Genomic DNA, 17,459 nt, shown 5'->3' with positions numbered 1-17,459 from the left:
TCGGCTCAGGTCATGATCTCACAGTTCATGGGATCAAGCCCTGCATTGGGCTCTCTACTGTCAGCATGGAGCCCGTTTCAGATCCATCCTCTGGTTATTTCTTCTATACTGGAATGCATAATTGGAATGGATATACTCAACAGCTGGCAGAATCCCCATATTGGCTCCCTGGCTATTTTGATGGGAAGCGGAAGTTATTATAAGCTCCTCTACCTCAGAAAACAGTAAACCAAAAGCAGTAACCCATTCCTGCAGTGACTGCACAGTTGAGTGCCATCATCAAGGACTTGAGAGATACAGGGGTGTAGATTCACAGCCCCACTCGTCTTGCTTATTTGGCCTGTACAGATGACAGATGGGGCTTGGAAAATTACAGTGGATCATCCTAACATTAACTAGTGGTGTACCAAATATGGTTTCGTTGCTTGAACAAAGTAACACATCTCCTGGTACATGGTATACACCTACTAACAATTGCTTTTTCCTCCATATCTGTCAATAAGGAACCACAAGAAGTTTGCTTAAGCTGTCAAGGCCAACAATACACTTTCAATGCCCCATCTCAGAAGTATAGCAACTCTCCCGCCCTTTATCATAATTTACTTTGCAGAGATCTTGACTGCCTCTCCCTTTAACAAGACACCACTCTGGCACCTTTACATTGATAACATTAGGCTGATCGAACTTAGTGAGTAAGAAATAGCAACTACTTTAGATCTGAAGAAATTTGTATGTCTGAAGGTGGGAAATAAATCCAATAAAAATTTGGGACCTTTTATCTCAATGAAACTTCTAGGGTTCAACTTGCATGGGGCATATCAAGATATCCCTTCTAAAGTAAAGAATAATTTGTTGCTCTGGCCCCTCCTATGACCAAAAATGAGGCACAATGGCTAGTGGGCCTCTTTGGATTGTAAAGGCAACATACTGCTCATGTGGGTCATGTACTACAGCCTATTTACTGAGTGACCTAAAAGGGTGCTAGTTTTGAGTGAGATCCCAAACAAAAGAAAGCTCTGCAATGGGTCCTGATTGCTGTGCAAGCTGGTGTGCTACTTGGTCCATATGATCCAGCAGGTCTAATGGTGCTTGAACTGTCAGTGGCAGACAGAGATGCTATCTGGAGCCCTTGGCAGGCCCCTATAGATAAATCATAGCACAGGTCCTCAGAATTTTGGAAACGACACTTGCCAGCTCCTGTAGAGAAGTACTCTCCTTTAGAGAAACCACTCTTAGCTTACTATTGGGATTTAGTAAGATTGACTGCTTAACCACTGGCTACCAAGCAAGCATGTGACCCGAACTGCCCATTATGAACTGGGTGTTGTCTGATCCACCAAGCCATAAAGATGGGTAAGCAAAATAGTACTCCATCATCAAATGAAGTGTATATATAAGACTGGGCCTGAGCAGGCCCTGAAGGCACAGTAAGTTACATGAAGAGTGACTCAAATGTCCACGGTTTCCTCTTCTTGCTACACTACCTTCTCTTTCCTAACCTGCACCTATGTCATCACAGGGAGTTCCCTTCAACCAGTTAACACAGGAAGAGAAGACTCAAGCATGGTTTATAAATGGCTTTACACAGTACCTAAACACCACAGGAAAGCAGACAACTATGGAACTACAGCCCCTTTCGGAAACAATTCTGAAGGACAAAGGTGAAGTGAAATCCTTGCTGTGGTGCATTTGGAAAATGCACCTTACTGTTTCACTTTGCCTGAAAGGATAAACAGCAATACATGCAATTATATACCAATTCATGAGCTGTGACCAAAGCTTGGCTTATGGCCAAGGACGTAGAAGGAACATGACTGGAAAATTAGTAAGAAATATGGGGAAGAGATATAGGATAGACTTCTCCGAAGAGGCAAAAAAAAAAAAAAAAAAGTGTCCCATTGGATATTCACCAAAGGGAGTCTTTGGAAGAGGATTTTTATAATCAAGTGGATAGGAAAAACCATTCTGTGGACACTAGTCTGCCTTTTTCCCAAACACCCCTGTCATCACCCAGTGGGTTCATGAACAAGGTGGCCAAGATGGCAGGGATGGATGTTATGCATGTGTTCAGCAATATGGACCTCCACTCACCAAAGCCTACCTGGCTATGACCACCACTGTGTGTCTGCTATGCCAGCAGCTGAGACCAGCTGCTGATGAGTTCCTGATATAGCACCATTTCTCCCGGATGGACAGCCAGCTATCTGGTGACAGACTGATTACAACAGACTGCTTCCACTATGGAAGAGGCAATATTTTGTTCTTACTGGAATAGAAACTTAACTCTGGATATGGATCTGCCTTCCCTGAATACAATGCATTTCTGTCAAACTACCATTTGTGGACTCATAGAACACCTTATCCACCATTGTGGTGTTCTACACAGCATTGCTTCAAACAAGAAACTCATTTCACAGCAAATAAAGTGTAACAATGGACTCCTGCTCATGAAATTCACTAGTCTTAACATGTTCTCTACTAATCTGAAGTAGCTGGCTTGACAAAAGAATGGAATGGCCTTTTGAAGACTAACTTACAGTAGCAGCTAGGTGGCAATACCTTGCAGGACTTAGGCAAGGCACTCCAGAAAGCTGTATATGCTCTGAGTCAGCATCCAATATATGACAAGGGTTCTCCCATAGCCAGGACTCAAGGGTCCAGAAATCAAGGTTTAAAAGTCAAAGTTGTACCACTTACTACTCCCTCCAGGGACCCACTAGCAAAATTTTTGCTTCTTTTCCTGCAACCTTATGCTCTACTGGCACAGAGGTCTTAGTTATAGAGGGAAGAATGATTCCAATGGGGGACATGGCAATGACTGTATTGAATTGGAAGTTAAGACTCCAGCCCAGCCACTTTGGGCACCTCAAGCCTCTGGATCAACAGGCAAAAAAAGGCATTATGATGCTGGCTGGAGTGACTGATACTGACTATCAAGGAGAAATTGGCCTACTGTTCCACAGAGGTAAGGAAGAGTAAGCCTAAAATATAGGAGATCTCTTCTTAGCATTACCATGTCCTGTGATTAAGATCAATGGACAATTACAAGCTAACTTAGGTAGGACTACTAATGGCCTGGACCCTTTAAGAATGAAGGTTTGGGTCAACCCAACAAGTCAAGAACCAAAAGTGAAATGCTTATTAAAGGCAGAGGGAATACAGAATGAGTTGGAAGAAGGTAATAATAAATACCAGCTATAACCACATGACGAGTTACAGAAATTAAGCTTAATTGTCATGAGTATCTCCTCCTCGTTTTGATACGAATGTGTTTTTATATATGTGTGTATATATACATAAACATATATGTATATGCTATATTTACATACACAGTCTGTTTCCTTCTGGCTCTTTTCCTTTATCATGTAACCTAGACGTACTGATTTTATATCATAGTATTTAAGTGTTAATGTTACATCGCAGTATTTAATTTATAGTGTAGCAAGAACAGGAAACACCACTCAAGGATATTACCTCCTATTCTGGGGAAAATGTTAGTGCATTTTTGCTTGTACTGAAGGTATTTGTATTATGTTAGAAGTAATTCTCAACTTGCTACACAGTCTTTATTTGGAGATTAAACATGGTTGGCAAAGCTGTGTATACATGCTGAGTTGATCTGTGATGGTTAATTTTATGTATCAACTTGACTGGGCCATAGGGTGCCCAGATATTTGGTCCAACATCATTTTGGGTGTGTCTGTGAGGGTATTTTTGGATGAAATTAACATTTGAATGGGTAGACTGAGTAAAGAAGACTGGCCTTCCTAATACTAATGGGTATTATCAGAACCTGTGAAGTTCTGAATAGAAGAAAAAGGCAGACCTTCCAGTAAGTAAGAAGGAACTCTGCCAGCCCAGCTGTCTTAAGCTGGGACATAGGTCTTTTCCTAAAACTCCTTGGGTGTTAAACTTGTCTGCTTTCAGACTGACACTTTCTACTGACTCTCCTGGTTCTTAGGTCTTTGGACTCAGACTGGAACTTCACCATCAGCTCTTCTGGGTTTCTAGCTTCCTTAACTGAAGATCTTGGGATTTCTTAGCCTCCATAATCACATGAGACAACTCTTTGTAATACAATCTCACCATCCTCCTCTGCTTCATTCTCTCTATACAGCTGACCCTTGAATAAAGGGTTAGGGGTACCAACTCCACCTCCAGACCCACACAGTCGAAAATCTGGGTATAATTTTTGATTCCCCAAAAACTTAACTACTAATAGCCTATGCTGATGGGAAGCCTTACCAGTGACATAAACTGTAGATTAACATGTATTTTGTGTGTTATATGTATTATATACTGTATTAGCTAGAAGAAAGAAAATATTAAGAAAATCATGGGAAAATACATTTATAGTACTGTACTGTGTCAAAAAAATCAGTGTATAAGTGACCTCATGTTGTTCAAATTCATGTTGTTCAAGGGTCAAGTGCATACATACACTCTTATTGGTTGCTTCTCTGTAAAACATTAACATACTCTTCACTGAACTCACACCAACTAGACAAAACCTACAAATGTCACCTCCACTATGAACTCTTTCCTAATATCCTAAGCTTGGTTACATGCCTCTCTTTTGTGCTTCCATAATGTTCCCATAATGCTTAATCATATATTTCTTAATTATTGATTTGTACACCTTCTCTATGGAAATATAAACTCCTTGATAACAATAACATAACTGGGGCATCCTGGTGGCTCAGTCGATTAAGCATCTGACTCTTGATTTCAGGTCCAGTTCATGACTTCAAGTCCACATTGGGCTCTGCACTGACAGTGTGGAGCTGGCTTAGGACTCTCCCCTTCTCTCTCTGTCCCTCCTTCATTCATGCAGTGTGTCTTTCTCCCTCTCTCTCTCTCTCAAACTCAGATAACATAGTTTAAAAAAAAAATAACATAACTATTTTCACTTCACATTACCAATACCTAACAGTAACCCTGGTATAGTAAATTCTGAGTAAATGCATATTAAACCATTAAGAAAACCTTCTTGTGTTTATTTGGATGATACTCATTGCAAGAAAAATCAATGCTAAAGAACAAGAGCATATTGTTGCTACCTGTCAATAAGAATTCTGGCATGAAGAAGCTAGAATAAAGGGCTGCTTTATTTTGATGGCAGAAATGCTCTCATCACATCCTTCAGGGGATGAAGGACCTACCTGGGCCATATCAAGCCTGGGCCATGGTTATGCTTCTCACTTGCAAGCAAGCTATCAAAAGACCTTTACTACTTGCAATTACTACCTATATAAATCAGGATTATCTCCAAAAGAAATAAATGATGTTGAGACAACAACTTTCAATGGCCCCCGATTTTGAAATTCTGTATTCAGTAAAATAGCTTCATGGTTCTGTTTAATGGCTTATATTTTATTTTAGCTTCAAAATACATTTATACTCATAAAATGACACTATTTTATATACTGGATTTATGTTTAAGTTCTGATTTTAAAAAGAGAGTTGTGGTGCCACGAAGGTTTGAAAACTCCCAGTATAACAGTTTTCTAGCTGGACAGCCCTAATTTTAAAAACTCTTTCTGTCACTTAATAGTTGGGTTTTTAGGCAAGCTAGTTAATCTCCTGGAGCCTCTGTTTTCTCCCTTGTCTAATCCAGACAGTATTAGCAACTACTGTGGCACATAATAAGGACAGTAAAATAACATGCTTATAACATTTAATATGGTTCCTGGCACATAAGCATTTAATATCTGACTGATTAATCTCACTAATATCTCATCATCAGCAATGATGAGAAAATGAAGTCCTGGAAAGAAGATAAGGGACTGCAGGCCTGTATATATATTTTGAAAAAGCAGCTTGAGGATTCTGAATTCTAGATGTTATAACAACTATGAATTTAAGTGTCAAAATATCTCAAATTAAAACAAATGGCAGAATATATGAATCATAAATACTATACTAACTGGAAACAGTAACTCAGGGATATGAAAAAACAGGGTCTAAAAATTTCATGACCTTTGTCACCATCACCATCAAACCCATTGTTAAGCATGTCTACATGGGTATTTCCCATTAAAACTTAAGGCATATTATTAATATAGATACTAGGAAGAATCCTTCATTTTTGAGGGAGCATTCAATTAATGTTCGGCTAAATTTAACACTTCATTTCTTGACTTAAATTTTTATTTAAAAATGTATTAATGGGATGCCTGGGTGGCTCAGTCGGTTAAGCGTGAACTTCAGCTCAGGTCATGATCTCGGGGTTCGTGAGTTCAAGCCTCACATGGGGCTCTGTGCTGACAGCTCAGAGCCTGGAGCCTGCTTCAGATTCTGTGTCTCCCTCCCTCTCTGCCCCTCCCCCACTTGCACTCTGTCTTTCTCTCTCAAAAATAAATAAACATTAAAAAAAATTTTTTAATGTATTAATTAGGTTCAGTTACTGAAACTTCCATGGAATAATGGGAGAAATAGCATATGATACAATTTATCAAATACCATGTGGCAAACTGAACATGAAAATAAAAAAAAAAATTAAAAAAACAAAAACAAAAACCAGATACCTGCTTAGAAAGCACTTTCATATGCCCTACACTTCCCCGGCAGTATGCTTCAAGGATGACACCAAACTGTACTGAGACAGCAGGAATATGCACTTCTGACCTACAAATAAGTTAATAATATTAAGATAATTTGCTTATAAAACACTTCAGATCACCAAATAAAAATACTGACTTCATATTATGAAATAAATGTATGATGCCAATCAAAACACAGAAGAATACATCATCTTGTCCACAAATATTAGTGGGATGGGCAACTTCCCAATTCTTTAAACACCACAGATCAAAAACATGTGTGATTATATAATTAATTTTTTATTCCAAAAAACCAAAATTTTCACATCTCACCTTGTTTGCTTTCTGTAGTTGAAACAGAACGTTGCCAATTAAGACAATAAAGTGAAACGCAAAGATCTGATTCACATCACACAAGTGACTAATCCCTCAATTAGCTTCAATTTTTTCTCACTTAAAGAATGGTGTACCCATTTGAAAAAGGAAGGAACAACATATTCTGTTACTCCCTGAAGGGCTTAAAAATAGGAAGGTTGAACTGGATGAAAAAGATGACAAGTTAAAAATAAAAAAGGAAAAACCTCTATGAGTAATAAAGGAAATCAAGATTCAGAAATGTAGCTTCCAAAATCATTATCAAATAATATAGAGCTCATTCTCCTTAAAAAGTTTAGCTAAAATGGGGGAAAGTCCTATTTTTATGACAGTCATTAGTTTCAGTATTCTCAAGTCCAGATGAAAAAAACAAAAATGTCTGAGGACAGAGTCAGAAATCAGGAACCAACAATTTTCCTAGGAAAAAAGGACTTCATTTATCCTTTCTGATTTTACTCCTATATCAACTTGGCGAAATAAGGTTCACATATTTCTAAAATTGACCTAATAAAGAAGCTGAAAATAATGTTGCTCTTGTTATAGGAAAACTTTAAAATCTTTATCTATTGGTAGCAATGATATTACTACCCAAAGCCTTTCCGAAGGAGTAAGTGTGGTTTTAGCCCAAGAATATTAACAAAGTAAGTGCACTTTACTAGAAAATAGCAATACATTAATTTTTAGTTTCAGTTAAAAATCAAGGAAGCTTGGTGGGACACTTATCTGAATTACTTTGCCAAATCCTGAAAATTAAGAGTTAGGTATCAAGAAATAGAAGACACCAAGAAGAGTATGATTGTTATAAATGGCTCAGAAACAAGTAAACCAGCCAACTATTACAGTAAATGTCCCGTATTATGCTGATTTATATTTACAAAAGCACCAGGTAGACTCAAATCTAAAAATATAAAAGACTTACCTAAGGTGCCAAAATAGAAACTGCCCTATCCTGCGGTTAGCAAGTGCTCTTTCTAATAGGAATCTAGAGAGGGCACAATCAAGAAAAGGCTCGTATTTCAAAACTTGCACCAGTTGTAAAAGATATTGAGAGAGTTCTTCATCACTAAAAGAAACAAAAGACAAAATAAGTCACTCAACAACCAATGCCAGAAAGAGATCCCATCCCATCAAACTATCAAACACTAACTTACTGAAACGCAATGGTTCTTTTGGGTCAGGCTTGTTATGTATGTTTACATTCACTGTCCCACTATTAAAATAACACAAGAGGGATGGCCTGAGTGGCTAAGTCAGTTAAGCATTCAACATCAGCTCAGAGTTACAATAAAATCGGGTACTTTAATACTGATTTCTGATCATGCAGGAAAAGTTATATACTCAGTCAACACATTTGTTTGTTTGTTTGTTTCTAAGTTTATTTTGAGAGAGACAGTGCAAGTGGGGTAGGGGCAGAGAGAGATGGAGAGAGAGAATCCCAAGTAGGCTCTACACTGTTAGCACAGAGCCTGACACGGGGATTGCACTCACAAACTAAGATCATGACCTGAGCCAAGACCAAGAAAGAGTTGGAGGCTTAACTGACTGAGCCACCCAGGTATCCCAGGCAACCAGTTTTTTTAAATAAAAAAATTCCATCAGTACTTTTTAGTAATTTATTTTCCTTTCTAATCATTAGGGTTAATTCCTTTTCCCAGATTATCAGTGTGTTAAAATATTAACTTTAAATAATTTAAAGGATAAGGAAATGAGTGTAACTGAGAATTGATTCACTGAATTAATAGAACATAATATTGTAATTAAATGAGCTGAATTAATTAAGGTTAAGAAGTTCTCTATTTTGTGTCCATTTCTAAATCATACACTTATAAACACACTCTTATCAGAGGCAATTCCAGTGGTCAGGTAAGATGAATTCCAAGTCCTCTACTTACTAACTATAGTCTTGGGCAATAAATGGTTAGGATAGTAGTCTAATGCAGATCTGGGACTGAAACCCAGTGCACTATATTTAAAAAAACCTCATTAGCCAAAAATTTATCATAGGAAAATGCATCAGAAATACCAATATAGAACATGGAGATCACAGCAATCTCTTCCTGTATATCAGTTTATTTAAGAGAAACACCTGGGGGGCTCCTGGAGGGCTCAGTTGGTTTAGCATCCAACTTTGGCTCAGGTCATGATCTCATGGTTTGTGAGTTCCAAGCCCCACATTGGGCTCTGTGCTGACAGCTCAGAGCCTGGAGCCTCCTTCGGATTCTGTGTCTCCCTCTCTTTCTGCCCCTCCCCAACTCACACACTCTCTCTCTCTCAAAAATAAGTAAACATAAAAAAAGAAAAGAGAAGAAGAGAAAAGAAAAGAAAAGAAAAGAAAAGAAAAGAAAAGAAAAGAAAAGAAAAGAAAAGAAAAGAAAAGAAAAGACAAGGAAACACCTGGCTCAGTATAAAGGGAGCCAGGTACCCCCTTTCCCTCAGATCTCCAATGCAAACTTAGGAAGATGAGACTAAAGCCCAACTTGCAGCCTCATTTTTTAAAACTATTCACCAATCTTAAGTTTATTGTAAAATCTGTGCCTTTTATAAAACCTACAAAAGGGAGGTGCCTGGATGACTCAGTCAGTTGAATGTCAGACTCTTGATTTCAGCTCAGGTCACAATCCCAGGATCATGGGATCAAGCCTTGCATCAGGCTCCACGCTGAGTATGGAGCCTGCTTAAGAGTCTCTCTTTCTCCCTCTGTGCCCCCACCCCCTTAGTCACCTATTGCCCGTGTGTGGGCACTCTCTCTCAAAAAACAAAAACAGGGGCACCTGGGTGGCTCAGTCGGTTAAGCGGCCGACTTCAGCTCAGGTCATGATCTCGCGGTCCATGGGTTCGAGCCCCACGTCAGGCTCTGTGCTGACAGCTCAGAGCCTGGAGCCTGTTTCAGATTCTGTGTCTCCCTCTCTCTGACCTTTCCCCGTTCATGCTCTGTCTCTCTCTGTCTCAAAAATAAATAAACATTAAAAAAAACCAAAAAACCAACCAACCTATAAATGGTGTAAAAGATAGAAAGGAAGTACGGAAATTGGGAAGGCTTCCTCTTTCCTTATACTTCTAACTTCACTCCCTTAAAATAACAACTATTGAAAAGTTTGTGTAATTTCTTTTGGATATTATGTGGCTTGAAACATATATGACTTTTAAAAAGAAGAAAAAGTGTAACAGTATCCACAATTTTCTCAGAACTTCTATTTTTTCAAATAGCCATACAGTATAAACCTCATTTTTGAAATGAGAAATGGATAAACTTGAAAATGCCCATTGTCTGAGATGGTCTCAATAATGACATTTCTTCAAATAAATCTAATAGATTTTCATACATGTACTAGCCAAACGGGACTGTACAAACATGTTCACTGAAGCACTGGGGAACAAGGAAGTCTGGGGAAAACAAAATGCTTCAATAGGGAAATGCGGCAAATAAGATATATCCCTATGATAGAATATTACACAGTAGTGAAAGAAAAAGACTGTATTTATATGTAATGGTAAAGAATGACCTCAAAAACCCAACAATGAATTTTTTAAAATCAAGATTTAAAATAATACATATGGCAAAACATATTGGTGTAATTTTGTAATGTACAATATTATTCTACATATTTTTATAGATATAAAAATGCAGCATCAACAGAAAAATGTGGTATAAAAGGATACAGACCAAATTCATAATCATGGTTGTCTTTGGGAAGTGAAAGTAATCAGGACTAGGTAACAAAACTATGAGGATTTCACCTTTAGCTGTAATGTTATTTGCTTAAAAGTATAAAATTTTTAAAAAAGCCAAAATATTAACACTTCTTAATTCTGAGTGGTGGACAGAAAAGAGTTAACATAGCAGCAGGCCTGACTGCTATCCTTTTAGAAAGGCTGTTAACTACACCGGCCTTTTGGCTGGCATCTGGAAACATAGCTTTTAGAAGGCTTCCCACCACCTAACAGATAAGAATGGCTTTGTGTGTGTACACTGTTCTTACCCAACGGTTGATGCCCCAACACCCATTTTCCTTCTAGGAGTCTAGGATTTTGCTTTTGTGTTTGGCAGAGGGTGTTTATGTGACCAGCCCCCAATAAAAACCCTGGCCACCAAGTCTCTAACAAGCCCCCCTGGTAGACAATATTTCAGACACGTTGTCACAACTCACTGCTGGGAAGAATTAAGTATATTCACTGCGACTCCACTGATAAAGAACTCTTAGAAGCTTCTGATGGTTTCCTCCAGACTTTGCTCCATGAATCTTTTTCCTTTGCCAATTCTACATTGTCTCCTTTCGTCTCATAAATCAGAGCCAAAAGTATGAGTATGCGCTGCGTCCTGTAAGTCCTAATGAATTGTGGAAACCAAGGGTGATCTTGGGGACCTTCTGACCCAGTATGTTTTTGGGTTTTCTTTTATAATATAGGCTAAACATGAAAGACAAAGGAGTCTTTGAGAGAGAGGGAGGTAGAGAAGGGAATAGGGAAGAACAGATGAAAAATATGCTTTAAACTGAGTAATTCCTAGCTCTTTCCTTTCTTATGAGACATTCAACATACATCACCTTCACTATCTACACCCAAGTTATTCCTTTCCTCAAAGAAAGCCACCTGTAGTATACCTCATCTGTCGCAGGCAGCCCACAGCATATTCTCGCACGTACTGATCTGGATAGTTGAAATCTAGAAGCTCCAAGGCCTCCCGGGGGGGCAGTTTAGGCCAAATCTGAAGTAGGGCTTGAAGCTGTTGAAAAATTGAAACTGGTTCAGAAATTATAGGGGGGGAAAATAATCTATTTTTCCTTGGCACACAGGAGCAGAGATGGGTCAAAAGAAATAAAAAGCATACTTACAATTACAAAGGACTCAAAAATCCACTGCTGTTTACATAAATTAATAATGTCTTTACTGAAATACTCTATAGATAAGCAAGTAATAGAATGATACATTGAATATGCGATTCTACAATCATTAGCCATTAAATAATTTTGTAATTTTGTAAAGGAAAGAGAGAGAAAGAAATGATCAAGGAATAAAGGTAGGAGAGTCTGGGTGGCTCAGTCAGTTAAGCATCAGACTCTTGATTTAAAGTTAGGTTATGATCTCACAGTTGGTGAGAGTGAATCCTGCTTCGGGACCTGTGCTGATAGTGTGGAGCCTAATTGAGATCTTCTTTCTCCTCCCTCTCTGCCCCTCCCCTGCTCATTTGCATGCACAGGCAAGTACACACTCTTGTACTCTCTCTCTCTCAAAAATAAACATTTAAACATTTAAATCTAAAAGCGGGGGAGGCGAAGTGAGAGAGACAGACACAGAATCTAAAGCAGGCTCCAGGCTCTGAGCTGTCAGCACAGAGCCCAATGCAGGGCTTGAACTCACGAACCATGAGTTCATGACCTGAGCCGAAGTCGGAGGCTTAACTGACTGAGCCACCCAGGCGCCCCTAAGTAAACATTTTTTTAAAAAACTGATAATTATGATTCGTGGTCCTTCAAAGCTCACCCCTGTTGGACAAAAATCTTATTACTTAATATTTGATAGATTTCAATGGGTTTTCTTGAGTTTCCAAAGAATACACACAAAATGTATGCAAGATTAGAGCTACAAAAACATGGCAAACAGATGGAAATGACCAGAGGACCTCTCTCACTTGACTGCTCAATCTCAGTCATATTGCAAGAGGTAGCCAGTGAGTATCTGCCAGCTAGCCGCCTTGTCATTTGTCATTTGACCTTGTGCATGAAACTTGGACTTTTGAGAACTAAACATAGTTTTTAGTGTATTATTATTATTTTTTTGATTTAACTTTATATTTTATTTTTTAAAATTTACATCCCAATTAGTTAGTATACAGTGAAGCAGTGATTTCAGTAGATTCCTTAATGCCCCTTACCCGCTTAGCCCATCCCCCCTCCCACAACCCCTCCAGCAACCCTCAGTTTGTTCTTCATATTTATGAGTCTCTTTTGTTTTGTCCCCCTCCCTGTTTTCATATTATTTTTGTTTCCCCTCCCTTATGTTCATCTGTTTTGTCTCTTAAACTCCTCATATGAGTGAAGACATATGATTTTTGTCTTTCTCTAATTTCACTTAGCATAATACCCTCCAGTTCCATGCACATAGTTGCAAATGGCAAGATTTCATTCTTTTTGATTGCCGAGTAATACTCCATTGTATATATATACACCACATTTTCTTTATCCAGTCATCCATCGATGGACATTTGGGCTTTTTCCATACTTTGGCTATTGTCGATAGAGCTGCTATAAACATGGGGGTGCATGTGTCCCTTCGAAACAGCACACCTGTATCCCTTGGATAAATGCCTAGTAGTGCAATTGCTGAGTTGTAGGGTAGTTCTAATTAGTTTATTATTTTAATTCTACTAATTATTCAACCGCTCTCATTAACTATGTCAAGTGCCCAAAATAGGTCAATAATATTTGAATGAATACCTAGCCGCTAAGTTAAAAGGTATTTTCTCAGATCAAGCAAATTTAACCTCATTAAAGATACTTTTTAAATTAATTTTTCTGGGGTGCATGGGTGACTGAGTCCGTTGAGCATCCAACTCTTGATTTCAGCTCAGGTCATTATCTCACAGTTCCTGAGATAGAGCCCTGTGATGGGCTCTGCGCTGACAGCACAGAGACTGCTTGAGATTCTCTCTCTTCCTCTCTCTGTCCTACCGCCTCTCAAAATAAATAAACTTTAAAAAAATTAACTTAATTTTTCTATTATTTTACATTTACAGAAAAAAATAACACTTTTGAATTATGGGGACAGGGCTATTAGAGAAAAAATGTCTAAAAATGCTCCTAACAAGTGTAATAATGAAAAAAGGTTTGACACATACTGGTTTAAAGATATGAAACACCTACCTCAGACCACTTTTTAATCACTGATGAGACCACCCTCCCCACTTTGCCCAAAGTTCTAATAGACCAACAGTCCTCATTATGGAAAGAGGAGTCAAGAGGGACCATTTCCTGAGGGTCTGAAACAGTAGTTAAAAAAAACTAGCATCCCCAGTTAACACATGGACTACAACACTACACACAAAAACAATACAGGGCAGATAACATTCTGTAATACTAGATGGTTAAACTACGCTGGGAATTAAAAAGAGCACTACTATTGGAAAGAAGTTACCTTTGGTAAGATTACTTACAATTATTAAAGAATTAATTATATAAATGTAAACTGAAAAAATTTGCAAAACTCACTACTTTAGTTTGAGGAAAGCTATGAGAGTGAATAGGGAAAATCTGACTCAGACATATAAATAATGAAAGCAGTACCAATTAACTACCAGCCTTTTGCAAAGACTATCGAAACCCCTTCCACAATATGTCAACAGAATATTTTCCTGTGGATTAATGGAAGGCTACTCTTTTTTAAATCTTGGGGCAGTGGAGAAGCTGCTCTTCTACAGAATTTTCACCCACAGCTTTTGCCTTTAGTATTTATTGGAATACAAACTTTGCACCAGGCTCTGGCTCTCTACTTCTTAAGACAGTCAATTTATTAAAAATTCAGTTTATATATTTTTTGCACTCATTCACTGTAACTGGCAATGGGACAAAGTTGTGAAAGCAAGCATGTTACTTTTTTTTTTTTTTTTTAACTTTTTTAACGTTTATTTATTATTGAGAGACGGAGAGAGACAAAGCATGAGCATGGGAGGGACAGAGAGATGGGGAAACACAGAATCCGAAGCAGGTTCCAGGCTCTGAGCTGAAAGCACAGAGCCCGACGTGGGGCTCAAACTCACAAACCGCGAGATCATGACCTGAGCCGAAGTCGGACACTGAGCCACCCAGGAGCCCCGAGCACATTACTGTTTATTCCATCAACTTTTTTTCCCAAAACTACTAAAAAAGAGGATTAGGATTGGCTTTCTTCTATTGAAATGGAGGACATTAGGTTATATCTGAAAACAATGCTTTAGATTACCTCATGGAAATGAGACAAGTATGCTAAATTCCCGAAAGTAAAAAAAATTTCTGTCCCCAGGGTTCAAATAAAGAAATATTATGCATAAACTGGCTCATTCCATTTTCTGACAGTTGACCTAAGAAACCTCTCTCTCAGATATCCTTAAGAGTACAGCCAAAAATTTCTTCTATTTTAATGCTATACAAAATAATAATATGATGGATTTCTTGGATACGCAGTTAGAACTGAACACTAATGGATACATTAGAAGCAGGCAAATGTGTCAAATAAAAAATGCTTATATCTTATGTTCCACCGTTACAGGGGTTTCATAGAAAACTAACCTTGAATGTAAATAAGTAAGTAGTCAGAAGATAACTATGTCAAAACAATCAAAACCTATCTAAATGACAAAAATAGTTCCTTTTCAGAGTAAACAATGTTCATATGGTCTAACTGTATAAACAGTTTAAATGAGGTACATTATAATACGATTAGGTAACATGATTCAAAAAATTGTTAAATACTAGAAATAAACTCAAGAGAAGTCCTTTCTAAACTCTAAACTTAGAGAAGTAAAATAATAAAATAAATTTTAAATATATATGATTAAAATAAATATGCATTTCTTGAAAATCTTTAAGTCATTTTATGGGGCACCTGGGTAGCTCAGTCTGTTAGGCATCGACATCAGCTCAGGTCATGATTCTCACAGCTCATGAGTTTGAGCCCCACATCAGGCTCTGACCTGACACCTCAGCCTGCTCAGATTCTGTGTCCCTCTCTCACTCTGCCCCTCCCCCACTCATTCTCGCTCTCTTGCTCTCTCTCTCAAGAACAAACGTTAAAAAAAAATTTTTTAAGTCATTATAGATTTTACACCTGAAACGAATATAACGCTAATATAACTAGAATTAAATTAAAAAAAATTTTTTAAGCTGCTATAGATTTACTAAGACCAGAAAACTTTTAAAAAGATCAGTTGAATTCAAACAAGTAAGGTAAACAAATTTGGTTATTTTAAACATACCAAATGTATTCATTCTGATTAAAAAACCATTTCAAGGATCTTTCTATAGAGCACTGATAACCACTGCATTTAATAAATGACAGTGCTTTTTCCAGCGTTCTGAAAATTAAATCAAGAAACTAAAATTTGTTTGGCTCTTTGGAACAATTTTTTTCCTTTCTTTATTCTGCCTCAAGGCAAACATTCATCAATACTGCCCAAAAGTGATCTAAAAGGTTTATGCTCTAAAACATCAGCTTCTAGAAAGAGGTAATTTTCAACAATACATGTTCATTTTAGAACAGTCACTGCAAAAATTAAAGTCATTTTAATATTAAAACATTGGAGCTCATTGAATGAAACCGTTAGATATAATCCAGAACCTACTTACTACGTGCAGGTAGTAATTACAATGATTACACCAAAAGCAATGTTTTAATTGTTCTTAGTGAAAGATATAGAAAACCTACCTAAAATCTGGAATTTTAAAATCTTAAACTTTCTAGTCTATCATTTAGAGTATATGTAAAGGTTTAAAACATGAAAATTTCTCCTATGGAAAATTATCCAATCTATGGAGATATACCTATGTTAGAAAGGACAATGTACATGAAATCAACAAAGTAATATATATTCCCAAAAAGAATTATAAAAATTATCTTTTACTCTTACCTGAGCAACATCTTCAAGTTTATTCCACTTGATCGACAGCAGTAATTTTGGCAGTGACTGTGGGAAATTCTCTCTGCAATCTTGTCGCAAAGTCCAAATAAGATCCATTTCGTTCTCACACAGTTGAGACAAGGGATCCCTGTCCAAGATTTCTTTCAGTACAGCAAGAAACTTTTTTCCACCTCGACTCTAAGAAAGTAAAATACTCATTCATCACATAATTTAATTCTGTGAACAGCACTGGCAAACACTTAGCAAATTTATATACAAGAAATTTATAAACAATTTATGAGCTTTAACATGTAAGATACTAAAAATCGAATTCCTTAAAAAGATTACTAAGGATGGATTCCCTTTTTATATGTTTTATTGATAGAATATTAAATCTGTAAGCTAAGGATGAAGGAAAGAATTATTTTTAAACAGTTCTTACAAAGGGGGGGAAATACGGATTCTTTAAAAGTCCATGTGCAAACACTAGGTGGCAGAATTGCAATTTGGATTAAAAAGTCATTTATTATTTGAACTGAATTTCCTATCTTTCCATTTTAATTTTTAATTTCTATAAACAAATAAAACAACAAAGACAAACCAAACATATGAAGTTTTTAAAAAAGTGTAAGTGTCTTGTTAGCTCAGAGGCATAAAAACCACTGGATTAAGCAATAAATCTTGGATAAAACTAAACATGAAACAAATACAGTTATCCCATTTTCTTTCCCAATCCTTGTAAGAATAAACTAAAATAATGAAGATGGCCCGTGCTATTTTTTGGATCTAGACTCTGAATTACAGTAACATGAAAAAAAAAAGAGACTCATTTCCCATACTTAAAGAAAAACTTTATCATTTAGGCCAAAATACATTAAAAAAAAAAACAAAAAACCTTTCCAGAATAGGAATTTTTAACTGATATTTCATATAAGCATTAAACTAGTTATATT

The 17,459-nt window shown here is 37.1% G+C and overlaps 1 protein-coding gene across 4 annotated transcripts in view; it reads right to left on the bottom strand.

Annotated features, from left to right (window-relative positions):
* PIK3CB (phosphatidylinositol-4,5-bisphosphate 3-kinase catalytic subunit beta) overlaps positions 1-17,459 on the bottom strand; it is a 182,404-nt gene that overhangs the window by 38,441 nt on the left and 126,504 nt on the right. For all 4 annotated transcript variants that reach the window (XM_053903772.1, XM_019437877.2, XM_019437857.2 and 1 more), the window contains exons 13-16: positions 16,516-16,704; positions 11,519-11,640; positions 7,837-7,980; positions 6,528-6,627 (exon numbers count right to left, since the gene is read on the bottom strand). In XM_053903772.1, coding sequence (XP_053759747.1) covers positions 6,528-6,627; positions 7,837-7,980; positions 11,519-11,640; positions 16,516-16,704 — 555 coding nt within the window. The remainder of the gene's footprint in view (positions 1-6,527; positions 6,628-7,836; positions 7,981-11,518; positions 11,641-16,515; positions 16,705-17,459) is intronic.

The sequence above is a fragment of the Panthera pardus genome, unplaced genomic scaffold (genome assembly GCF_024362965.1).
Source record: "Panthera pardus isolate Hobbes unplaced genomic scaffold, ASM2436296v1 HiC_scaffold_16, whole genome shotgun sequence".
Taxonomy (NCBI): Eukaryota; Metazoa; Chordata; class Mammalia; order Carnivora; family Felidae; genus Panthera; species Panthera pardus.
This window is presented reverse-complemented; position numbering and strand designations above follow the sequence as displayed.